The sequence below is a fragment of the Molossus molossus genome, unplaced genomic scaffold (genome assembly GCF_014108415.1).
Source record: "Molossus molossus isolate mMolMol1 unplaced genomic scaffold, mMolMol1.p scaffold_m16_p_8, whole genome shotgun sequence".
In the NCBI taxonomy this organism is placed as follows: Eukaryota; Metazoa; Chordata; class Mammalia; order Chiroptera; family Molossidae; genus Molossus; species Molossus molossus.
Genome location: NW_023425402.1, coordinates 84,099,514 through 84,126,964, shown reverse-complemented (window position 1 = coordinate 84,126,964; position 27,451 = coordinate 84,099,514). Strand labels below are relative to the sequence as shown.

Sequence of the window (27,451 nt, the reverse complement as noted above, 5' to 3'; positions counted from 1 at the left end):
GTGCTATAACCATGTTTTCTGGATGGTGGTAATTTGTTCAAGAAAGCATTTTATCAACAAAGAAGGTAGTGTTTAGGTTTGAGCTGTGTTGATTTCTTAAAACTATTTTAAGAATGTACTTACTTACATATAATTACAAACATTCTTATTGTTGAGTATTTACAATCTAATTAGCCATTTCCATTGTTTTTAAAATTTATCTTTATTATTGAAAGTATTATAGACATCCCTCCTTTTTCTCCCCCCATTGACACCCTCCTCCCCTCTCCCGCACCCCCACTCCGCTTCCCCACACTGTTGTCTGCGTCCATTGGTTATGCATATATGCGTAGAAGTTCTTTGGTTAATCTCCCTCTCAACCGGCTTCCCTCTGAGATTTAGTCGATCTGTTCCATGCTTTCAGGTTTCTGGATCTATTTTGTTCGTCAGTTTATTGTGTTCATTAGATTACACGTATAAGTGACATCGTGTGATACTTGTCTTTCTCTGACTGGCTTATTTCACTTAGCATAATACTCTCCAGGTACCTCCATACTGTCTTAAAGAGTAACAGGTCCTTCTTTTTTTACAGCTGCATAGTCTTCCACTGTGTAAATGCACCACAGCTTTTTTACCTGCTCATCTACTGATGGATATTTTGGGCTGTTTCCAGATCTTAGCTATTATAAATAGTGCTGCTATGAACATAGGGGTGCATATATTCCTTCTGATTGGTGTTTTAGGCTTCTTAGGATATATTCCCAGAAATGGGATTATTGGGTCAAATGGCAGTTTCATTTTTAATTATTGAGGAAACACCACACTGTTTTCTACAGTGACTACACCAGTCTGCATTCCCACCAGCAGTGTCTTGAGTCCTCTTAACTTCCTCTTGGATGGGGCAATACTGATCAGCTCTGAAGTTCATTCTATTTTTTATTACATTTTTTGAGGTAGCATTAGTTAATAACATTATATAAATTTCAGGTATACAACTTTACCATTCAATGTCTGTATACACTACTATGTACTCACCACAGCTCTATGTTCTTGGGTGTTGGAAATGTAGTGTGATCGAGGAGGACGCTTCGCAAGACCTCGTCCTATATGAGCACCTTGGCTTTAGTTTCCGTCCAGTTAGCTCAGTTTTGATCGCACTGCCAAGTAACAACCTTCAAAATAATTTTCTTTGCGATGGGAACTCATCTGTAAATTTCTTATTTTGAGGAGGGACAGGGCTAATTATAGTAAATCACAGAATTGATTCTCGTTCTGTAGTCATTTTCATAGACCGGTGTGAGTCTTCGTTGAGCACTTAAGCCAAGGGCTATAGTTGACTGGATTGCTCATGGACAGTGGAGGAGTTGTGACTGCAGATGAAATACATGCGCGCAGCTCCCTGGTGCTCCATTTGGTGGCCTTGGGCAAGTCACTTACCTTCTGCTCCTCTGCTTATTACCTGCAGATTGGGTATAATCCAGTCTTGTAGAATGTCTTGAGGAGAAGTTATGTGTATGATGTCTGACACAGAAGTAATGAGCTTTTACAATTAAAATACAAACATTAATGGTTTTAATATAATAGTTTCATATTTCATGGCTTCTAAAATATTTCGACCAAAAATTAGCTTTAGTTGATTGGTCTCCAGACGATTTTTCACAGCTAAGTGATTAGAGAGCTGCCAATTATCTTGGTTAGCTTAGACAACTGTAAGACACTTTTGTTTTTATTTTTACCAGGGCATTGACTCAACTCTCAAACATTTAATAAGAGAGTATATGCTAAAAATTAACTTTGGTCATTTCGTGATTAATGTAAATAATTGTCTCCACTTAAGTGGCACATGGAAAATGGTACCTTAAAGGAAGGGGGAAAATGTTTTCTCTGCCATGCAGCCAGTTCAAGTACTCATGTAAGGGGTCTCATTGGAAGACATGATTTTGAATTTTAAATGTCTAATAATGGTGTAGTGCTATGAAAAACAGTGTAGAGAGTCCTCAAAAAATTAAAAATAGTACTATCATATGATCCGGCATTTCCACTTCTGGATATTTATCCATAGACAATGAAGAGACTAATTTGAAAAAATATCTGCAACTCCATTGTTCAACACAGATTTATATACAATAGCCAAGATATGGAAATAACCTACGTATCCATCATGGATAAAGAAAATGTGATATATATATATAAATATACGTGAATATTATTTATTCATAAAAAGAATGAAATCTTGCCATTTGTGACAATATGAAGTAACCTTGAGGGCATTTTTAAAAAAATCCCTAAGAATGGGAAGATTTGACATGTAAATATTATAGTTACTTGTACTATCTCTCATTAGTAGCATTGCTCTCAAGGACATTGTTTTCCCCTCGTCTCCCTGTCTCACTATATATGTCTTCTCATCCTCATGCCTTTTCCTCTGCCTGACCTTTCAATGTTGGTAGTGATAGGGTTCTTTTCAGGACCCTCTAAACTCAAACCACACTTTTTTTCAAGGTAATGTCAGTATCACATGTGTTTTTAGCTATCACCCATCCGATGACAACTCCCAACTTTGTATCTCTAGTGTATATCTGGCCTGTGTTCAAGGCTTGTGTGTCAAGTGGCCAACTAGACACGTCTATAAACTTCTAATGGCAATGAATTCAAAACCAAGTTTGATTGTCTCAGCCAGACCCTCTTTTTCTCCTATTCTCTATTTTCCATGGATGATTCTGCTATCACCCCGGCCTCCTAAGACCTGGGACTTTCCTTTAACCCTTTTCTCTCTTGAACTTGGTATATTCAGTGTGGACACCACGTCATGTCCAGTGTACCTCTTTGCCATTAGATTAGTTTTTATTCTTTGTCTCACTGCTTCTGCTGTATTCCAGACAGATGCTTAGCTTCTCATGCCTGGATTATTGCAGCGGCCTCCTAGATGTCTTTCTTTTTCATCCTTTTTTCTCATCCTGTACTGTCCAGCCAGGTTGGTCTATCTAAAATGTGAATCTGCCCAGCGGGTGTGGCTCAGTGGTTGAGCGTCAGCCCATGCACCGAGAGGTGGCAGGTTCGATTCCCAGTCAGGACACATGCCCAAGTTGTGGGCCCTATCCCCAGTGTGGGGCATGCAGGAGGCGGCCAGTCGATGTTCTCTCTCATCTGATGTTTCTATCTCTCTCTTCTCTCTCACTTCCTCTCTCTAAAATCAATAAAGGAAAAATATAAAATCAAATATGAATCTGATTACATTACTCCTCTATATAAATTGCTTGTATGACTTCTTATTGCTTTTAATTCAACCTCCAGACCTTTCTTAGCATGACACACAACACCTATAAGGTTCTGGTTTCTGCTTACTGCTGCTACTTTGTCATTCTAATTCCCCTTCCTCCTTCCCTCACTTACTAGTTCCTACTTCACTGGTACAATGTATTATTGTTCAGTACTTGTGGTTTTCTATGGGAAGAACATTCTCATGTGTCCACACTTCCCTCTGCCTGGCACATGCCTCTATCCTGACTCCTTTGTCTGAATAATGAGGACATCATTTTAAAGCAACGCAATGTGAACTTCTCTAGAAAGGCTGGCCTAATGACCCTCTTCTTCTAATCTGGGTTAAGTGTCTCTCCTATGCTTTCTAAGCAACATGCTCTTGACTTAAGTGTACCCCCCACTTCCTCAGCTCCTCAAAGACAGTTTTTATTCATATGCCCAGTACTTTACACATTGTAGGGGCCCATTAAATATAAGCTGCCTGACTGAATGTTGTTTTTTTTTTTTTCAAATCCTCACCTGAGGATACTTTTCCATTGATTTTCCCATAGAGTGGGAGGGAGGGAGAGAGAAAGGGGGAGAGAGAGAGAGAGAAACATCAATATGAGAGAGACACACTGATTGCTTGCCTCCCGCAGGACCCCAACCAGGCCAGAACCAAGCCACAACCAGGGTATGTGCCCTTGACTGAAATTGAGTCCATGACCCTTTGGCCCGCGGGCTGATGGCTCTAACCGCTGAGTCAAACTGGCTAGGTCCTGACTGGATGTTTTTATGCTTGGATATTAGAGGTAACATTTAAAAAATTATTTTTTACTATTGACATATGAACCTTTTAAAGTTTATAATTAAGTAATGTTAAGTATATTCACAAGGTTGTACAACTATCACCACTGTTTAATTAGAAACCATGTTTATCACCCCCAAAAGAAACTCTGGACCCATTAGCAGCCGTTCCCATTGCCCCCTCCATTCAGCCCTTTCCTACTCTGGAAATGTCATATAAATGGATTACGTAACATGTGGCCTTTTGTATCTGACTTTTCACTTATAATGTTTTCAAGATTGTCTGTGGCAGCATGTATCAGCACTTCATTCCTTCTCTTGGCTTAATAATATTCTGTTGGATGGCCATACATTTTGTTTAGCCATTTACCAGTTCTTGGGCATTTGAGTTGTTTCCAATTTTTGACTATTATGAATAAGGCTGCTATGAATGTTCATTTCAAATGCTTTGTGAACATGTTTTCATTCCTCTTGGGTACACACACGCTTAGGAGTGGAATTGCTGGGTCATACGGTAACTTTGTTTAACTTTTTGAGGAACTGCCAAACTATTTTCCCAAGTGGCTATGCCATTTTACATTTTTGCTAGTAATGTGGAGAGTTCCAGAGATTCCACTTCCTCACCGATATTTGTTAGTATTTGTCTTTTATATTACACATAGCATACTAGTGTGTGTCGAATGGTGGTATCTCATGGTGGTTTCCATTTGCATTTTCCTATCGACTGGTGATGTTGAGCATCATTTCAAGTGCTTATTGGCCATTTGTATATCTTCTCTGAAGAAATGTCTACTCAAATCCTTTGCTCACTTTTTTTTATTGAGTTCTTTATATATTCTGGGTACTAGACTTAACAGCTATATGTTTGGCACAAAATGGTGAATAATATTTGAAACTTTTTTTTTTTTTATTGATTTTAGAGAGGAAGGGAGAAGAAGAGACAGAAACATCAATGAGAGAGAACATTGACTGGCCACCTTCTGCATGCTCCCCACTGGGGATTTGGCCCACAATCTGGGCATGTGCCCTGACTGGAAATTGAACTGGTGACCTCTTGGTGCATGGGTTGATGCTCAATCACTGAGCCACACCGGCCGGGCTGAATATTTTAAGAAACAACCCTGGCAGGTTTGGCTTAGCGGTTAGAGCGTAGGCTCGCGGACCAGAGTCCTGGGTCGGTTCCTGCTTAGGGCATGTACTTCGGTTGCAGTTTGTCCCTGGCCCCTGTTGTGGTCGTGTGGGTGGCAACCAGTTGATAATGTCTCTCTCACGTCGATGGTTTTTTTTTCTCTCTTCATCCCTCTCTCCCTCCTGCTCTATCTGAAGATAAATGCAAAGATATCCTTGGGTGAGGATAAAAAAATAATACTGTTTTAAGAAACAATATAATGCTGATACATGCTGCAACATGGATGACTTTTGAAAACATACTAAGTGAAAATGCCATTTCATTTATTTGAAATGTGCACAGTAGGCAGGAGTAGAATGGAGAGTAACTATTCATGGATACAGGATTTCTTTTTGGGATGATGAAAATATTCTAAAGTTAGATAGTGGTAATGGTTGTACAAACTTGTGAATGTACTTAAAACTGTCAACTGTATAATTGAAAAAGGGTGAATTTTATGGTCTGTGAATGATATTTCAATAACGCTTTAAAAGGTGTATTTTATTTTTTGAACTGTTCAACTTTATATCATTTTGAAGATAGCCAGGAAATTTTCTATTGGTCAGGGTGCCAGGTCTTTGATCCCTTTAGTCATTGGTAGGGGAGGAGAGAACATTCTGTCTCTGCCATTCCTGGCTGTTCTTTTTTCTGTCAATGGTGCTGCTGCAGCTTGTGTAAAATGTAGACAACCAGTTACTTTCAGATTTAGTTGCAGTTTTGTTTTCATTAGTTTTGATGGGATCAGTTATTAGATGCATTTTTTCACCCTTATAATGCCTTCATTTGATTCCAATTAGAGGTCCCTAGATATTTTCATGTAAACACATACACAAAGAAAACTGTGTTCGCGGTTGGATAGGATGGAGTTTAGGAGTTTTGGTCATAATTTGAGTACTTTCTCAGACGACTGTCTTTTGATTTGGAATAGTGATGATGAATTATGGGATTTCATATCGGAACAAAAAAGAGTATGTACATTACAGATATAATTTTATCACTGTTAAGCACCCAGTACCTAACATTTTAGTTTTAATGTGTGAAATTTCAGTAAAATGTGTCTCAGTACTTTCTAATGTTATCAATAATACTTTGTATTATAGAGTAAGGGATATCAAATATAGAGAAAAGTAATTTTTCTTAAAAATTAGATTTTGGGTTGAATTATTGTTTATAGCTAGATGAAACTGAAGAAAAGCAATCACTCTAGAGCTTTTGATGATTTCAGGTTGTCTGTACAGAATCAGAATTAATTCCATTGTGATGCCGGTTTTGGTTCTTTGATTCTGATAGAGAATTCTCAAAGAGAAGCAGTCTCCATTTTTCCCTTGTGCTTATGAACCTTCTTTCTCTGTGGGTGTTTTATCCCCATCATTTCTCTTCCATTCCTCTTCCCATTCGTTTTTACCCTGTCCCCTGCCTCTAAACTGGGAGAAGTTGTAAAATACCTCTTTGTGATTGTTCTTTGTTTCCAGCATAAGCTGTGACCATGACGACTGAAGTAGGCTCCGCATCTGAGGTGAAGAAGGAATCTGACCAGTTAGGAGCAGATGCAACCAAGGAGAAACCTCAAGAAGTAGCAGAGAATCAGCAGACTCAGTCATCTGATCCAGAGGAGGAAAAAGATTCCCAGTCATCTCCTCCAGCTAAAAGCCAAAGTAGTCCACGCCGCCAGAAGAGGCAGAAGGATCTGTCTGAGAGTAGGGGCATTTCTCGCTTCATTCCCCCGTGGCTTAAGAAGCAGAAGTCCTATAACTTAGTAGTGGCCAAAGATGGAGGAGATAAGAAAGAGGCTGTCCAGGCTATTGTGGAAGAGCAGGTTGTAGACAAAGAGAAATCTCTTCCTGAAGAAGAAAGGCAGGCCAAGGGCGATGCTGAAGAAACAGCTCAGAGAAAACCACAGGTCATTCAGGTTGATGTCGAGGAAGAGAAACCTCCCGTGAGCATTCCTGAGACACAGGTATGTTTGAGATTGATGGTCTGGAAACGAAAGCTTGATGGTGTAACCATGTAAGGAAGAGGATTTGTTTGCTTTCCATCATTTATGGATTTCTCGTACTAAGGTACTGTTTTGGCTCACTGTATCTGGAATGTGGGTCTTGGCGTGGTTTACCGCAGCCTTCTCCTGCCATTCCTTTAAAAAATTTCCAAAATAATAAAACAAAGTGAAAAAAATCCACTAAATATACACATCAATAAAAAAGGTTGTTTATTTTAAGGTTAAACTGATACACTCAGAATCTGTCACCTCTCCTTGTAAATAATATGTACTTTTATACTTCCTTGATTTGATTGATTGCAGTGTTCAGCGAGTAGGAAGAAATAGATTTGTATGTGTGTGCATTTTGGTTGGCTAATGAAGCCTAGGTTTTGCCATCGTATGAGTTATAATTGGAAATTTTGTTGAAATATTTAAATTGCAGTTGCCAGGATGTATTTCTTTTACTCATTTAATACTCAAATTGCAAAATTTACAAAAATGAGGAAATTGGCAGGAGATGGGGGGAAGGAAGATGTGGACAAGTATTTTTTCTAGCAAACATTTGAAGTCTTTTAAAATCTTAGGCAGTGTTTGTAACAATCACCATTCTTAGTAAGATTTTCCTTCTAATGTGTTGTTTTCTGCAAATTGGTCAACTTTAGTGTAAACTTTATTTTTTCAACAGCCTGCTGAGGATGTAAGGAAGGAGAGAGAGGAGGAGAAGGTAAAGGAAATACAGGAAGACAAATCAGAAGAAGCAGCAAAAAGGGAGACAAAGGAAGTGCAGACCAATGAGGTAAAAGCAGAGAAAGCCGCTCAAAAAGCCACCAAGAAGACCAAAACTGTCCAGTGTAAAGTGACCCTCCTGGATGGCACCGAGTACTGCTGTGACCTGGAGGTGAGTCAGGGAGCTGGTGGGAGACCTGTCCATGTGTGCAAAGCAGGCAGAAGTGGAGCCTGCTCTGATTTGTGGTGTGGCATGACAAATACATTTTTGTGTTCCTGTGAATTAGTTGGTCACAATTTTGCATTGAAAACAAAACAAAACAAGAAAGCATAGAAGAGGGTCATCATTTCCATCACAAATAATAGTTCCTGACCCTTAGGGTAAGCATGGTGTCTGTTCTGAATGGGCGTTTAAGAGTTTGACTCTTAGGAGATATTTTACTTGAGGAGAAAGCCCTGGGTTGACATTTCAGAGTCATGAAATTTCAGCACTTTAACCCCAAGTGTTTTTATTCTGAGACAGATGATAATTTAACATCTAGCTCATTTATTTAGTTTTGATTAAAAGACACTCATGATTTTGAAAGCTTATAATTCATTAGCACTGATGCTGATTGATACCGATGTAATTTTTAAAAAGTATCTAGCACCATATAATTTTGTTAATCAAAAGAGTTTATTGATTTTCATAGCTAAATCAGTTTACTTACATGACATATACTAATAGCTGATGTTTACTGAAGAACTGTGTGAAGAGCTTTGAATAGACTGTCTCATGTAATATTTATAAGAATCTATGTGAGGGTAGGTAGTGCCAATGTTAAAATGGGATATATAGGCTTATAGAGGCTAAGTAATTTGCTCAGTTTCATAGCTCGTTAGTGGTTGAGCCTGGATTTCAGTCCCAGCAGTTTGACTATGGAAGTCATGAACTTGACCACTGAACTACTAAGATGAATGAATCATGGTCCTTGCCTTTATATTTGTATTAGTTATCTAGAACTTTTTTTTTTTTTTTACTCATTTAGTGATAATTGTTCTGATATTTAAGTTGTTTCAAGAAAAGGAATGGCAAAAGAGGATTAATAATCCTTAAATGTTAGGGAGAGAGAGAGAGGAAGGGGAGAGAGAATGATGCTCTGTGTCTCCACAGTGTAGAAGTAGGGAAGGGAACAATACGGAAACCATAGGATGGTGTTCTGAACCTAACTCGGTTACACTGTGCATGACCACTTGTCCCTTGTTTTTTCCTACCTATCTTGGGGAGTCTAGATTTTGAGAACCAACTTAGTAACTTGTTATGTGACCTTCAGTCATTTACTCAACCTCTTCCTTGCCAGACTGAGGCCCAGAAACTGACTTCATCTGTAGAATATGGGTTACTTACATACACTAGAAGACCCCTGTCATCTCCGAAGTTCTTTATAATCACCAAACCTCAAGATTATAATGTGCCTTACGGTTTAAATCTATTTTTGTTCTCTTTTTAAAAGAAGTCATGATATATTTAAAAGTATAAAAATATAGAAATAATAGAAGAGGCAGTTGCATATTCATCAGAAATAAAAGACATTGCTAAAGTCTCATTCTCATCTCTCCTCTCTTGTTCTTCCTGTGTCTTTTTATGATGTGTAAATCTACTTTATTCTTTTTTAAAAATACATTTTTATTGATTGTTAGAGAGGAAGGGAGAGGGAAAGAGAGATAGAAACATTGATGAGAGAGACACATCGATTGGCTGCCTCCTGCATGCCCTCTACTGGGGATCGAGCCCGTAACTTGGACATGTGCCCTGACTGGGAGTGGAACTGGGACCTCTCAGTCCATGTGGTGACTCAGTCCATTGGGCCACTCCAGCTGGGCTCTACTTTATTCTTTTTAACTGCTATATAGTCCTTTGAATTACTAAACCAGTTTATCCATTTCCCTACTGAGATATAGTATCTTTATATTGCATAAAAATCAAAGTTTTAGTGAACATTATTGTACACATTTCCTTGTTTGCTTGTGCAAGAGTTTCCTCAGGGTAGGCACCTAGTAATGGAATTGCTAGGTTGGTAAGTTTTACTTCTTCAGTTTTTCCTTATATTGTCCAACTGATCTTCAAAGTGGTTGTGCCAATTTAAATTCCAACCAGCAACCATGTTCAGTTTTTCCACACTGTCATCAGCACTTCTTGTTATCAGACATTTATTTTGACCAATCATATGGGTGTGAAATATGGTCTCAGTATTTTAATTTGAATTTATTTGATCACTGCCAGCTTTCACAAGGTTATACTACAGTAGGAAACAACCTCCAAATCTTCTGGACTTATAATAACAATATTTTATTCCTTGCCCATGTTACATGGCCTTGGTGGGTTGGCTGGGGCTCTGCTCCATGTCTTCTTTGCTTTTGGACCAAGGCTCAAGGTGTAGCCTCTACTTGGGACATGTTATTTTCACAATAGAGGGAAAACATAAACACAGCAGAACCACACTAAATCTTCTGGTTGGAAGTGGTATAGATCACTTTCTCTTGCATCTTATTGGCCAAGCAAGGCACATAGTTAAGGGTGATAACAATAGGTGGGCAAATATGGTCCTCTCAGAGGAAGAGGGTGGTAAATAATTGAAAAAATAGAAACGATACTGTAATTTACAACTCATAGAGCTGACCATCTTTTTATTTTATTTTTTATTTATTAATTTTTTTGTTAATCCTCACCCAAGGATATATATTTTTTTAGACAGAGTAGAAGGGAGGGGAGGGGTAGAGAGAGAGAAACGCCAATGTGAGAGATACACATCGATTGGTTGCCTTGGAGCCAGGGATTGAATCTGCAACCCAGGTATGCGCCCTCAAATGACCAGAATCTAACCCTCCTGCTGTTGGCTCTAACCACTGAGCAAATGGTCCAGGGCTTGAGCATCTTTTAATAAATTTTATATGGCTTTCTAGGATTGATGTAGGATTTTAAAAAATAGATACTCTCAGATTAAGGAAAGTTTCACGAATGGTGGTGAAAGATATGCATAGGTAGTGAAATTTATGAAATGTCTTATGTGTGTCAGCTGAGAGGGTCATGCTTTTGTGATCTGTTAATGTTGTAATTTACATTAATGTTTTCTGATGTAAGCCATGTTTGAATTTGTAATATAAACACTACTTGTTAATGATGATTTGGCATTCATTTTATTTTTAGGATTTTTACATATATTACCTGTAATTTTCCTTTATCTAAGTGTCTTCATCAGGTTTTATCTGGGTTATCGTAGCCATGTAAAATTGCTTTTCCCAATATTCTCTCGAAAAACTTGGATCAAGTTAGGGGCTAACTGTTCTTTAGAGATCTGGTAGAATATGCTGTTAAAACTGTCTTGAGCTGTGGCCTTTTGGTGGGAAGAGTAGGGTTGGAGGTTTTTTTTTTCTTTCTTTCTTTTAAATAATTGACCTCAATTTCCTTTCAGCCTGTTTCTGTTTTTCCTTGAGTCAGTATTAGTAGTTCATATTTTCAGTGGAAATTCCATTTCAACTAACTTGACAAATCTTATTGGCATGAGATTTTTTTACCAGTATTTTTATCTTATGTATTTGATTTTTATTTTTTTATTTGTAGTGTTATTTGCATTTTCTTCTTGATTATTCTTTCTGTACAGTTACTATTTTAATATTTTTTTCAAAGAAACAACTTAGTTTTGTTTAACGTTTCTTTTCCATTTTGTAATATTTGGTTCCCTTTTTCTTTTTCTTTTTTCTTTGGGATTTTTAAAAATCTATTTTCAATTTCTTGACTTGAACATTTATTTATTTTTTAAAAAAAGCTTTCATGACTCTAATGTTTCTTTCAAGTACCTCTTGGTAATTGTACAAGATTTGAAATACTGAGCTTTCATTGCTGTTTAGCTCTTTATATTTCCTCACTCTATATATAGGTCTTTTTTGACCACTGAAGTTTTTTATAAGTGTGTTTTTAATTTCCAGAATGTGTATGTGTTTATGGGTGAATGTATGTGTGCATGGCTTGTGGGAAGAGGACATTTTTCTTTTGTTCATATTTCCTGTTTTATCACATTGTGGTTAGATAGAATATGGTCTAAGTAAGAGAGATTCTTTTGCATTTGTTAAGACTTACTTTGCAGCCTAATGTATAGTCAGTTTTTGTAATAGTTCTTTGGATATTGGCAAAGCATGTTATTCTTTTTCATTGTTGACACAGGTTTGTAGTTTTGTCCTCTTAATCAGACTTATTAATTATGTGGGTAATGTCTCTTTCTCTATTGTTTAACTGCATATGTTAAAATCTATTTTATGGTTTTGGTATATGGGACAACATTCTAACCAATTGAGCCACCGGCCAGGGCATGTTGTCATTTTTTCATTTGACAATCTAAGGGAAAAGAGGTCAGTGCCTCTGACTAGTCAGTCAGGTATTGCCTGTTTTAAACATTCTTGGAGCACATCTGTGTGCCTCTTGCGGCATACGGGTCCAGAATTGCTAGTCTATACTTTCTTTGTCTCTTCCATTTCTTTGCTTTTAAACATTGTGTCCTTATGTCTTTGAGGGGTTATGTTTTTTCATGCCATTTGAGAATTCTGTCTTTTCACTGGATTTAGGCCATTTATTTCATATAATTACTAATATATGTGGCCATATATATTTGGTCATCTAAGTTTGGGTTGACTTTTTCTTTTTTTTGTTTACTTGAATTTATTTTCTTTTATCTTTTTTATTTTTATTTTTTTAGGAATAACCCATAAGTTTTTTACAGACATGCCTGAGTTAATAAAGTCTAATATTACATTGTGCCCACCTCCTCACCCCATCCTGTTTAACACTCATTTGTTGAATGTCTGATCTCACTTCGAAGTGGTGCAAAATGAAGCAATTTCTTATCTGTGTGACTAGTCCCTCTTTGATCCTACAGCACTCATGGGAAATGAAGTCATTGTGTTAGTCAAAGCAGTTTAAAGCAGCAATGTACTCCTTTAATTCATTCACCACGACTTACATTTTTTGGGAAAGCATAGCAGTCTTTATTTTAATGACTGTATTAATTTACAGATTGTCTTTTCAGCTAATGTTTATGTAATATACCATTTGAGAATGAATTTCTGAGGATAATAGATAAATTTGAAATGTGTTCAATAAACCTTTTTTTTCTACCAAGGACAAATCAAAATGGAATTTGAGTAGACTGGAGTGATGTGATTCCACGGCAGATTTTATGGAACAGCAGTTCACTGGAACTGTAGTGTGACTTGCTGTCTGACCACTGGCCATAATGCACCAGGGGCACAATAGTTGTTATACCAATGTAGACATCATAAGGTGCATTCCCTGTTTTGATTCATTTCTCTTTTAACCAGTTCTTCCCATTTAGGTTCTCTGGTTACTTGCTCAGTATCATTAGTTTGGGTCTGATACTCATCAGACTTGCTGTTATTTCCTCTTTGGGAGCAGAGCCCCAAAAGCAGCCATCACGTGGTTTGTGCGCTCATGTTTCCCAGTTCCAGCGCTGACCGTAGGCAGATCGGATGATGTGCTGATGCTGCTTATCTGTAGTTCTCTGGCTCTGCACCGGAAATTGGTGTCTGAGGCTACTTGGGGAAGTGTGTTGTGGGAAACTGGAGCTATTAATGAACTTGCAAGCACTCAGGAAGATGAATACAATGTGGGAAATAAATACTTTTACTTTATTTGCTTTGAGAAATTAAATTTGTTTTCATCTGTTTACTGTCATTAACAATTACGTTTGTGATGGCTTTTGGATGCCTATAGTAACTGTTTATTTTTTTTCTTTTCGTATCCCCATGTATCTAATTTTGAGTCAGACCTTTGGATTATAGCATGTTTCCTAAAGAGAGGGCCAAGTTGTCCTCACTCGAGCTCCTACAACAGTTGAGGGAAGCAGGCCTGGGCAGGAGGTCTCAAGGAATTCAAATGGCTTGACTTGTAGGGAGGGACCTGTTAGAGTAGGATGAAGTTCTAGAAAGACTCAAATGCCAGGGGAGAAGATGAAAACGGATCCATAGAGCAAAAGGAGCTGGTAAGAAATGGACCAGAGGTTGTAAAGTCATTGGTATACAAGACCTAGCAGGGATGAGAATGCTGTTTAGAGTTTAGAACATGGTAGATAGCTGTGTGGCTACAGAAATGTAAGTGGGATTCGTCTTTTCACTGCGTTGGTTAAGGTGTGTTATCAGTGGTCTTTATAGATAGGATTTTTCAGTGTGATTAAAGCATTGGGAAAGTTAGGCAGTTTCCTATTTTGTTGCCGGTCAACAATACCTTTGGGTAATGAAAGGGTTTCTTTTAAAGCATTTAATATAAATGTACTGGTTAATTTCATAATTTTCTCTAAATCAAGAAACATAATTTTTGGAGATATTTTTGTTTGGTATCCTAACATCATCTCTGCTTCTCAGGTTACTCCCTTAAAATAGGTAGGTAGATAGATAAGTAGATCTTCATATGTCCATTCATATCCCTTCTTCCGCCACTCTCTACTTTTAATGGCTTTTTTTGCATTCTTTCTTCTGGGGGCCATCTGAACCTATTCTTTTTGAACTCAGAAATTAAACGAAAGGGATTTCCCAGGGAGCCAAGGCAGCACCATTTTTAAAAAACTTATTTGGATAAAAATACGTCAAACACAATACTTCTGAGCATAAATATTGGATAACAGTACATTTTTAGACAGTGATTATAGTTAAGTTAAAAAAATACAGAAATGCCCAGCAGGTGTGCCATAGTGGATTGACTGTTGTGCCGTGGACTGAGAAGTCCCGGTTCAGTTCCTGGTCAGGGCACATGTTAGGGTTGTGGGCTCGATCCCTGGTAGGTGGCATGCAGGAGGCAGCCAATTGATGTTTCTCTCTCACATCGATGTTTCTCTCTCTCCCTCTAAAAAAATTAATAAAAACATATTAAAAAAATAAAGAAATGGCTTGACTTTAATGTTATTTTTGGCTTATGTAACAATAGGCTTGTTGCTAAACCATACATTAATTTTGATGCAAGACCTAGTCTGTCTGTGTGCATCTGTTCCAAATTTTTGTGTGAAGTATTTTTCATTGTAGTTAGTGAAAATGACAGTTTCTGTTTTATACTAACTTATCATCTATTGATAATAAACTGAGATCTCAATTTAAAGAACAGGATTATTCTATTTTTTAAATAAAGAAACTTCATAGTTTCTGTTCTTTGATGTCTATTTTTATCTCATTGAGATATTTAATGGTATGTGGCAAGCTCCTTTTGTACCAGACTTTAATTGTGAAGGATTTTAAGAAGTCTCCTGGATTCTGCATGCTTGCTCCAGAAACTCAGCTATAGAACTCTTGTGATATTGCTGAAGTCACTTATAGATTCGGCGAGTTAAAACAGCAGGGCTCTTTTCCTCTAAGGAAAAATACAGCAAGGTTTCATTGAAGCCATAGATCTAAGGTCAGGACATTCATGTTTACTTTTCTTTGGACTCTTCAGATGTCTTGGGGAAGTCATTTCCTCTTTTTCTTCCATTCTGAGATTGCAAAGTAAGATGGAAATATTTGCTTCCTCTATTTCTAGCAGTGAGCTAGTTTAACTACAGTTGATAAGTCTGTATATCTATTTTTTTTTAAAGTCTGAAAATAAATGTAAAAGCTCCTGCAAGACTTTGGAAGCGTGAGTGAATGTGCATTCTGCATTAGCGTTGCTCACATTTTCCTCTGGCATCTGAAAGTTGTTCCCACGTGTTGATTTTGTGTGAGAATTGAGGGCATTGTTTCTGCCCACACAGGAATGTCAGTACCATTTTTTCTTAGTGCTATGACTAAGGCTATCAGAATGTAGGCCCTCTTCGTCAGTGTTCTGATGATAATTTATCAGAAAGTAGAATGTGTCAAGGTCTTCTTGCCTTTCCTTTGTAGAGTGCTGGCGTCAGAAATCCAATTTTATGTTATGGCTTTCAACTGTGTTTTGTTTATTTACTTGATTGTTTATGTCTTTCTTCACCCTCCAAGGTTGTTCTTTCAGACTTCTAGTACTGACCTCTACGAGGTTTACTAGTTAAATACTTTTCCCTCTCTTTGTACTTGTGGAGGATCAGGAAGCTGTGGCACTCAAACCTCCCACAAAGTAGTGTTAGATTTAAATATGGTTTAGGAACTGGGAACAACTTATTGGCATATGTTATGTGCATTTTAAAATTCCAGTGACATGGGGCCAGATGGAATGTCTCTGGCTAACTGTCCATCTATCGCCTTTAACTTAAAAAAAAATTCTTGTGTGGTAGGCAGTTAGACAGACATGAGCAGAGCAAGGATGATGGGCCAGGTGCAGGACGGTCACCAGGGTGAGAAGCCCCAGGTGTTTAACAAAACACAGTTGTAGGGTAGGACCTCCCACGCACCCAGGGTGATCTTTCCTCCCTTCTCATATCACTGATCATGTGGTTTGGACCTCCAGGCCTTCCCTCCCTGGAGATAACGTCTAGGCCTCAGTTGTATTTCATTTAGCTCCAGGCCCAGAAAAGCAACAAAACCAGACAAAAAAGTGCCAAGGCTGACCTCAGGACCAGCTGCACTTCATAATGACCCCCAGCCCTGACCAATCAATCAGTGGAGACCCTGACCCTGAAAGGACACACCTAGGAAGCTGCTAAATACTGTATTCTATTGAGATTTCCCCCTGGAACCTCCCCTAAAAACTCCACCCTTAAAACTCTTAGGCCTGAGGACCCAGTACACTCTCCTTCCCAAGCCTTCCTCTCTCCCTCCTCCTCAACCCGGGTTCAACACCTTTACCTTCCTCACTTCTAAACTCTAAGGGCCCTGCCTTTGTCTCTGTAACTTGATTCCTCAACCCATTTCTTCTGTGGATTCCTTCTACCTCTGTGATTTTCTAAATAAATGTTCTCTTGTAGTTTGAGTCTTAGCTGTGAACTTCCTAGCTAGAATTCAAGTCCTGAGGTTGCTAAACCCAGATCTGGTCTGACCCTATGCATCTGACACCTGGTGGTGTTCCTGCTGCCCCCAGCTCTTTCTTTAAAAAGGATTTAAGGTGATAATTCTATTCAGTAATTTAAATTTTATTTACTAATTGGGAAAAGGCTTCTATGCCACAATAGTAGTCAGATACTTTGGTCTACCTTGAAGAATGCTAGGGGTTCACAGGAGTATAGTGTGACTTCCTCATCAAGTCATTCTTTAGTTGGGCATTCAGGACCCTATTATGGCCTCAGGCTGTCTTTTGATCTGTGTATCACTACTGCTGGGTTTTCTTTGCCAGTCAAACTGGTCTTCTGTGTCCCTCAAGTTTCTGATTAGACCATCTTCACGTTTTTATTTTCCCATCCACACAATTGCTTCCTGTCTTTTATTTGTTTTAAGTAAGAGAACATTTATTTGAAAAATTACAGAGGTAGAATTCGTAGAAGAAATGGGCTTAGGAAACAAATTATAGAGGTACAGGAAAGGCCTTTGGAGCTTAGAAGTAAGGAAGGTAAAGGAGACATTCCTGGAGGGAGGGGGAGGAATAAGGGGAGGAGGGGTGTGCTCTATGGAGGGAGAGTGGTCTGTAAGGGTTTTGAGGGTGGAGTTTTTAGGGGAGTTTTCCTTCAGAGCCAAGAGATCTTTGCTCTCTGTCAGAGGGACGGTGAGGCCTGGGCAGGGCAGGAGGTGACCATGGTGTCTAGAGCTGGTATTTCCTGAGTATGAGGAGGACTTGTAACCTGGTGGAGACAGACTGTGTCACAAATCTTAGTATTATTGGGGCAAAAGCTAGAACGAGCAGAATTATGACAAATGGTGGAAGAAAAAATCATTTTAGTTCTTACTAATTCCAAGTCAAAGGGTGGGAGAAAAATGAAACATTAGTTTGGGGGTTATAACCATATATTTAAGAGAACTAGGTAAATTTAGGATCCAGTTGAATTCATAGGTGAAAAATAAAACTTTGAAGCCAATTAATTGAATTAGAGTCTAATATTCACAACTGTGTATTATACAGTCTGTTGATACACAATTTCTCCCCTAAAATTACCCTCATTTTTATTAAAGAGCCAATTAAGACCAATTTATTTACTGTATTAAGTCCAGTCTCAATTTGGCCTGATTGTTTGCATAAACACAATAAAAATAGCAATAGATACAATATCCAACTCAAATCCAACTGTGTTAGAATGATTTTTTTCTTCCTCTGAAATCTGTACCATGAATATGGTAATCAATCATGCACTGCACTGCCTTGTGAAAGAATATTTTGTATTGAACAACTGCTGATCTCTTGTATTGTTATTGTGTCATGCTTGTATTGTTTCTTCACCTGGATTATGAGTTCCTTGAGAAAAAGAACTTTTTTCTGTCTCATCATAGGATGTTAACTTTGCCTGTAGTACTACTCCTGGAAAGTAATCGTTGATTTCTTTCTACTTTCTTGTACTTGTATAACATTTTTATTCTTCTTATCTAAGCTAAATGATTGCATTTGCTTACTTATTGTTCCTAATTCTTAACTTCGTGTTCTCCAATTAGAAAAGATTTGGGCGTATGTCTATGTATGTGTACAATCCACCCCCCTCTCCCACTCCCCACAATTGCTACTTCTGTTCACCACTGACTGCTGTTTTTATTTATTTAATTATTATTTTTTTATCTTTACCCGAGGACACTTTTGCATTCATCTTCAGATAGAGCGAGAGGGAGAGAGGGAGGAAGAGAGAGAGAAACATCAATGTGAGAGAGACACATCAACTGGCTGCCACCCACACGACCCAACTGGGGCCAGGGACAAACTACAACCAAGGTACATGCCCTTAGCAGGAACCGAACCTGGGACTCTCTAGTCCGCAGGCTGATGCTCTAATGGCTTATGCTCTAATGGCTGATGCTCTAACCGCTGAGCCAAACCAGCCACCTGCCTGCTGTTTTTAAATACAGGGTGAGGCAAAAGTAGGTTTATAGTTGTGAGTACATGGAGACACCGTTAATTCTTGTATCATTATTTATTAATTACTGCATTAGATTGCATCTGAGCAACTGTAAGCCTACTTTTGCCCCACCCTGTACTTAGGAACAGTATGCTAATTTCTTGTAGAAACACTTGAAAGGCTTAAATAAATAAAAATAATTTATTAAATTTCTTTGAAAGGATATGAAACTGCTAGGGACGAGAGTGCTACAGAAGTGGGTAAGATGTGGTCTTGGCCCTAAAGGAGTGCACAGCCTGGAGGGGTGCAGACCCTGGGGGCCTACGAGATGTTTCGCTTAGTGCCAGCTCCTTCTGTGGTCTGATTGCTGGTTGGCTGGGTGTAGGCTGGGCCTGGAGAGAAGCATGTAATCAATACCTGATTCCCTGCCTCTTTTTCTCTAATGTTTCTTCTTGAGCAAACTAAAGACTGATGTGGTTTTATTTCTCAGCTGTCAAGAATTTGACCACATGCTTTCTCTTCTCCATCTTCTCCACTTTTGGTTTCAGACTATGGGTTTGCCTTTTTTGCTCTTGCGCCAGTGGTATTTTGAAAACACTTAAATTGATACTGGAAAGTAACTTCTCATTTTGAGTGACCATCCTGACATAATTTAGAAGGCAACATCCATTTCTTCCTGGCCCTTCTCACACCTGCTGCCAGGCAAGCTAACTCCTTGGTAATTTATCGCTGAGTAACTTTTTACCGTAATCTGAGGGTGGTCGTGCAATAGGCCCTGGATCTTTGAATTTTTTTTTCTCTTGGAATGAAAATTACTTGATGGTTGAGTAAGATCAGAAATTGTGGCAAGGGGAAAAGTCATGTTCAGAATAAAATTTGTACTTTAAAATCTGTTCAGAGACGGTTGTTTTTTTTAATCTTCACCCAAGGACATTTTTCCATTTTTTATTTTTATTTTTTTTTATCCTCACCCGAGGACGTTTTTCGATATTTTGTTCAGATAGAGTGGGAGGGAGAGAGAGAAACATCAACGTGAAAGGGACACATCGAGTGGCTGTCACCCGCACGACCAACCAGGGCCGGGGACAAACTGCAACCGAGGTACATGCCCTTAGCGGGAACCGAACCCAGGTCTCTCTGGACCACAGGCCAACACTCTAACCGCTGAGCAAACCTGGCCAGGGCCAGAGACAGTTTTTTCTCTCTAAAATAAAATGAAGATATATAATCTTATTTCTCATCCCACAAAATCCATGAGATATCTTTTCTTAAATTTGTTCTGCTCAGAATCCCTTTGTTTCTATGACTACTTTATTTCCAATCTCTTTTTGCTGCTATTGTCCTCTCTTCTGAGCAAATTAAAGATGTTATGGACAGTTTTTATTTCTCAACTATTAGGACATGTTGCCAAATACTCTCCTCAACCGATCCTATCTTTCTATTCCTCACTCTTCCCCAAGATTCCCGTGGGAACGTGTACAGGGCTTGCTGGGGACGGGTTTGAGAGCCTGTGAGTGTTGTTTAATGTACTTCACAAAAGCTAGAGCTTGGCCGTTCTTTCCATCCGTCCCTCCACAGCACGGTGCAGGCTCTGACCCAGAACCGTGGGCGGAACCTACTGTTGTATTCACAGCACTGTAATGTAACATGCTAGCATTTGGATCTTAAAGGGCTTGAACGTAGTATAACATAATGAAATATGATTTATAAAAAACACTGGATTTAGGAAAAACTCAGAAAAATTTCATCAGTGTGGCTAAATGACTGAAGTATTGATGAGTTATCTGTCAGATTGCTATTTTTATTTATGTTTATGTTCTGCAGTTAACTCTGGTAGAAAAGTTGTGAGTAGGAATATTGCTTAATTTTTAAAAACTCACCTTCTGGAGAAGCACCTCAAGAGCAAAGCTGCATTTTGCTGTTGAACTGAACTATCTCATCACTGCGCTTTGTGTGCGGAATACGCCCTTTCACCTGCATCGTCTCATCATTCACACAGAGAGGACGTTCAGTCTGAGTCGTACCATAATATTGTTATCTCCATTGATCTCTCTCCATATTTCTGTCAGCAACGATTTAACGAGAATCCAGTAGGAATGCTCCACTAAGCTGTTTTTCTATAGCACAGAAAGCTTGTATGAATCAAATGTCAAAATTCATTCTGGGCAAATGGCTAACAGAGAATGTGCTAGCCTACAGAAGTTTTCTGCTTATGTTTTTGAAATAAGTATTAATGGAAATGGTAAAGTTTTTAAAAGATACTTAAAAATAGTGGGTGTGTTTTATTGGCTAGATATTGATACCAACCTCTTTTTTATCTAACATTTTTAGTCACTTCTTTGTCTTTTAAAAGAGATTATACTTTTTAACAGATTTATGCCACATCTTGCTATTCAGAGTGGGTAATAGGAAGACTTGTGTGAAAAGTGGGTAATGGGAAAACGTGTGTGAAAAGAAGTTGGAGTTTTTATTTCTAAAGAATTATTTTAATGACATGGCTGAACTTCCTTAGTGATACTATATAATTTTTAAGAAAAACAGAAAGTTGAGGTCATATTTGTTCAGTATTTTACAAATTTGGTCTCAAAATACTTATTTAAATATATCTTCTGTGTTTGGAAATAATTTTATTCCTAAATATTGATTTGGTTTCTACCTTTGCTGAAAAGATGAAAAGTGTTTTTCCTCTTACGTTGCGTATAATAGATCAACTTTACACATATGAAACAAGAATATGAATACAATTGATAAGTACTGTTTGTTTTAAATAAATAATGTAAGAGTGCAGAAGTGTGCCACACTACTGTGGGCTAGAGTTAGTAAACATCTTCATTGAAGAGAAAAGAACTCTTGAAGAATGATATATTCTCAGATTGCCCAGAAGTTGCTTGTCATTGAATTCAAGAATCAGAAATTCAGGTGGTGAAGAATAAGGTAATCATTGTTGCTAAGAAAACTTCTCAAGATCTCTCTCTTTGTATCAGATCCTTCTTGCCTCTGTTTTACAATCATTGTAAAATAAATATTGAAGTGATTAAGGTTACTCTGCATTACAACTTGACTTCCACTTTGGTCATTTGTTAAAAAATACTTTAAACACTCCTGGCCAATATAGGTAAGAATAGTTTCATTGAGCCCTGGCCGGTTTGGCTCAGCGGTTAGAGCGTCGTCGGCCTGCAGTCCAGAGAGACGTGGGTTCCGTTCCCGCTAAGGGCATGCACCTCGGTTGCAGTTTGTCCCCAGCCCTGGTTGGGTCGTGCGGTGGCAGCCACTCGATGTGTCCCTTTCACGTTGAGTCCCCCCCCCCCCCCCATTCTATCTGAACAAAAAATGGAGAAATGTCCTCGGGTGAGGATAAAAAATAATAATAGTAAAAAAATAAAATGTAGAAATGGTTACAAAAATAATGGATTTTGAGTGAAAACTTGAGCAGTTGATGTATTATCCAGTGGAACCTGCAAGGGATGAAAGGGACATTGCCTAGTCAGACTGAAAACAGAAAGCTGATGGACTTGGAGTGGAGGGCAGGTAGTCTTACTCTGGGAGAGATTTGTTTGCTTACCTTGGTTATCAGCCTTGCCTTATGGTCAGAATCTATAGATAAGCTTTTTAAAAAGACAGGAGCACAGAGGATTTTTAGGCTAGTGAAACTACTCTGTGTGGTACTATACTGGTGGGTAGACCATGTCATTATACACATAAGTTTGTACAAACCCACAGAATGTCCAGCACCCAGAGTGAGCCCTGATGGAAACTGAATTCGGGGTAATTATGATGTATCAATGCAGGTTCACCACTTGTAACAAATGTACCTCTCTGTAGGGGATGTTGATAATGGAGGAGGCTGTGCATGTGGGGTTTAGGGTATATTTAGGGAAATCTCTGTATCTTTTCAGTTTTTCATTGAACCTAAAACTACTCTAAGGAAAAAAAAAAAAAGTATAGTACAATTTTAAAAAAAAACAGATGCACAAGTGCCACCTTTGAAGATTCTCAGTTAGTGGTGTGATGCCAGGCCCAAGTACCTGTGCAGCCAGAGTTAAGAACTGCTTTGAAAGGCTGTCACATGCTGTCTGCCAAGACACTCGCTGGCGGGGCAGCTGCTCCCCAGATATAAGGTAAATTCTTCAGTCAGCTCCTTGTTGAAATAATGACATGGCAGGTGCGGGATTGTCCCTAAGTGATAGGAAAGTGAGTGTGGTAGAGACCCTACATTAGGACTGTAGGAGGTCTAATCAAGTGTCTGTCTGGGTTCACTCACTCATGTGACAGCTGCTCCTTAACTCTGGTTAGTGGCAGAATTTGTCTGGTTACGAGCTGCTTTGAGCAATGCCCAGCATATAGTAAGGGTTTGATAAGTATTCACCTGCAATTATTATTTTCATTATATTTTAAAACCCTGATTATAATTTTCTAATGATCTTATCATTTTTCTTGAAGGTTTGATGAAAATACTTAAGTGCTATGCCTTGGATAAATTTCCCATGTCCTTATAGTATTTTATCAATACCTCAGTGGCTTGGGAGGCCCACAGTATAATCACATATCACTTATATATTCACGATGGCCTTTGTAATTTAAAGAACTTGCTTAGACTTAAAAAAACAAAACAAAACAAAGCTTTAGTTAGTACTTTTACAAGTAAGGAAAAACCCTGCAAGATTTTAAAACAATATATTTTCTATTGAAATTTTGAATAAATCTATCTCTAGTGTCAAGGACTAAGGCATTGGCCACAACCAGTTGAGTTAGAAAAGAAGAATGTCAAAGATGAATTCGTTTACTTTACCATTAAAATAAACTCTAGAAATAGAATACAGTTGGACTTTGCATATGAGAAACTGCAGGCTATTTGGTTAGAGCAAATGAAGATGAGACGATTCTTCCTCGTATACTACAATCCCATTCCATTCAACTTTTACTACCGAAGGAAGGCATTTAAGGGACCACGCTGTGTAAACAGCTGAGCAGCTGACACATATTAGAACTGATAGGACTGTTTATTATCCCTTATCATTTAGTTAAAGCCAAAACATAAATATAATTTCTTATATAAAATTTGTGTGCAGATATTTACATTTCATCAACAGATGGTGGTTTTGCTTAACAAGTTTCTAGATCCACCCCTTTAGGGATTTGTGAGGTTTCTGTGCTCCATGCCAGAGTTTGGTTTTGAGATTTCCCTGGAGCCATCATGTTGGTGAAAAGAGTGGGAGCTGGTTTTTGAAACAGCCTCCTGCAGGCCCATTCTGCAGTGTGGAGGCTGAAGTGTTTTTTTAAAATATATTTTTATTGATTTTGAGAAAAAGAGAGAGGGAGAAAGATAAAAACATTGGTGTAAGAGAGAACCATCTACCAGCTGCCTCCTGCATGCGCCCTACTGGGCACGTGCCTTGATCGGAATTGAACCAGTGACTTCTTGGTGCATGGGTCAACGCTCAACCACTGAGCCACACCGGCTGGGCAAGATAGAAGTCCCTGGTCAGCTTGCTGATTTCTTGTGTCCTGAAAACCTCTGGGTTTCAGGGAAAAAAATTACAACTGCCTTAGAAATAAATTTAGGGATGTGTTTATGGATGAAAGATTAAGTAGATTAAAAGATTAAAAGATTAATGTTTTATCTTTTAAAACTAAAAATTAGTATGTATTTGCCCTGGTGGGAAAAAGATCATAGCTAAATAGACTTAAATTTGTGGCCCACAGTTTATTTTTCTTGCTTGCTTATGAATAATATCGGTAGCTGGTTTCTGTTGTTGTTTTTGCCATTTTTCACATAGCATAAAGATGAAACATCTCTTTCTGTCCTGTTTGTGATTACAACTTAATTGGTTGCTTATCAATGGGAATTGTGTACTCAGTTAAGAAGTCTGATACATTTCAAAACCCAACAGACTGAGGTGGGAAACATTCTATTTGAATACTGCATTTAGACTTGGAAGCATTGTGCTCATGAGATAGTGTCTTACTTATAATGTATAGGAATGGCAACTCCTGGGTCCTTGAGGAGTTAGTTAAGTATGTACATGATTTTATTAAAGGTGAGCCTACAAGCTTCTAGCTACATTAAGATTTCCTTTAAAATTGCAGGATATGGTTACTAGAGGGTATTGTGTAGTCTGTTTGGGCCTAGAATTTTTTTTGTGTGTATGTTAGTAACAGCCCTTTTATTTTTATTTCTAGCACCTAAAACTATGTTGGAATAGTATTTAATGTCATTCATGTCAACAACATTGCAAAATTTCCCCAGCGTTCAATCATAATCCCCTGAATTCTGTGGAATAGAAAAGAAATCGAGATTCTGTAATGAGCTGTAAGAGATTCTTTTCTTTTTCTACATTCCCTTTGTAGCCTAGTCTTGAAGGAATACTACATAAGAAAAACTTCTTTTTTATGATTCTTTGTAGTGATTTATAACAAACCTATAGGCTTACGTAATTTTTATAATGCATGTTTGTCCGTGTCTGTCATCAATGGATGTACATATATAATTTGATCACTAATGAAAAACAAGTTTTTCAACTAAAAAAAAGATACATGTGTATGTATACATGTATATGTATGTGTGTATATACACATTCATTTTATTTTTTTAAATTTTTTTATGTATATTATATCTACATATTTGTATATGTATTTTGTATATAATATACACACATCTTATTCTTAGAGTAATTGGAAAAACTTTTTCAAATTTAATTCTTATTAATAATCAGGAAAACTTTACTTAAAGTCTTCCTTTACTATAAATGACTCATTTACTTCTGAAATTAAAATTTTAACACATGCACTCTAAATCGTTGGATGTGGTTTCTTTATGTTGGGGTTTGAATGAAGTTGGAACACAGTGTGTTGACAGCTTACTCAGTTTGGTAGGAAAAGAATGATCTAATGAATGATGGCCTGAGACTCTTTGAGACATGCTCTCCCTTTCTGTATGGTTTTGAGTTCCTCTACCCTCACGACAATGTATCAGTTGTGTTTGCTCTTTGCATACCTTTCTTTCCTTGGCCTTTTATATTTGCATAGTGTAGTTTAAAACTAGTGCAAAATACATAGTTCAGGGGCTGTAATGTATGGATCGCATTGTGTACTTCCCAGCACTGTCTCCTCGGTACACAATAACGGCAGTGTGGAGGAACCTCCACGGAGACAGTGATGGTGTTTTATAAAACGCCAGTGGTGTGTGGCGTCGACTGCAATCTGCCGGGTAAGCAGTTGCACAAATTCCTCCAAGTTGAGAGGCCTCCAGAAATGTCATGTTTTGGCCACAATGATGAATGCCACGAATAACAGCACAGGCACGGGGGACTTTGCTCAGTGTCTCAGATTCCAGCCTGCCTTTCTTCAGCTGGGTCTGCTGTAGATTGCTTTGCTTTTAAGCTTCCAAAAGCTAGTCTTTCAATTCTTAAATAGTATAATTTAAGCCCATCTAAATTGTCTTGTTTTGTTTCTCTCCTTTGGATGTCTCAAATGTATTATGCAATCTTTTTTATTTTTAATTGTTTATTGGGGTGACATTGGTTAATAAAATTATATAGGTTTCAGAGGTACAGTTCTATAATACATCATCTGTATATTGTATTGTGTGTTCATCAGCCCAAGTCAAGTTTCCTTCCATTATATTATGCAATCTTTTTTTAAATTGAAAGCTTTTTTTTAAAAAATGTTTCTTTATTGGTTTTTAGAGAGAGGAAGGGAGAGGGAGAGAGAGATAGAAACACCAATGAGAAAGAACATCAATTGGCTGCCCCCTGCATGCCCCACACTGGGGATCTGGCCCACAATCTGGGCATGTGCCCTGACCAGGAATTGAACCAGCAACCTCTTGGTGCGTGGGTCAATACTCAACCGGGGAGCCACACCAACTGGGCTACTATGCAATCTTTTAAAGGAAAAACAATCTGATATCTGAAAAGTAGATCAAAGGACTCTTTAAAAAAAAAAACCAAAAAAAAAAACGCTTTTAACCCATTGATTTTCTATTGCTGGTCGATGGTGTTAAGTGGGGTTAGGGAGAGGCAGATCTGGAAAAAGAGATTGTAAAGCTTATTGGCATTTAATATAAAAAGTAAAGTACTTTTTTGAAGTATTCTTGGCAGGTTTTACTAACAGTTATATGGTCTTAGTTGTTTAATTACTTGGTGCTATATTACCATAATAGAGATTTACACAGGTTCTGTTCTGTAAAGATTCTGCCTAGGAAGGGATACAGAGCAAAGGCATGCTTCAGCTCGGCGCAGGAGGGAATCAACAGTGAAACGGATGTCTTAGTGAAGGAAAGTGTGGGGACTGCAAAACCCTGCTGTCCTCTTCTGCATCAAGGTGGGACATGGCTGGAGCACAGGGGCAAGGGGCAGTTTGGCTTTTCTGTTTTTGTCATTCCTCTAGCTCCCAAGACATGTGTGGAAATGCTCTAACTTACTAAGGAGAAGTTTAAGTACAACACAGAATTGTGAAAATAAAATGTGGGTCTGTGGCTGTTCTCCTCTACAATCTCTTTGGCAGTGTGTGTTCGGGTTAGTTCTTTGCATATCTATGGGTTGGTAGTCCATGGGCTAGATCCGGCAGATTGCATAAGACAGAGCCAGAAGGCCTGAATTCCAGGCTCCCCTCGGCCAACTTTTCCCCTGGCTTCCTGGCAGTGAGCCACTCCACCCA

The 27,451-nt window shown here is 38.2% G+C and overlaps 1 protein-coding gene across 18 annotated transcripts in view; it reads left to right on the top strand.

The window, feature by feature from the left end:
* EPB41L2 (erythrocyte membrane protein band 4.1 like 2) overlaps positions 1 to 27,451 on the top strand; it is a 206,369-nt gene that overhangs the window by 89,283 nt on the left and 89,635 nt on the right. For all 18 annotated transcript variants that reach the window (XM_036248011.1, XM_036248002.1, XM_036248005.1 and 15 more), the window contains exons 2-3: positions 6,667 to 7,151; positions 7,858 to 8,070. In XM_036248011.1, the coding sequence (XP_036103904.1) occupies positions 6,681 to 7,151; positions 7,858 to 8,070 (684 nt within the window). In that variant the 5' untranslated portion in view covers positions 6,667 to 6,680. The remainder of the gene's footprint in view (positions 1 to 6,666; positions 7,152 to 7,857; positions 8,071 to 27,451) is intronic.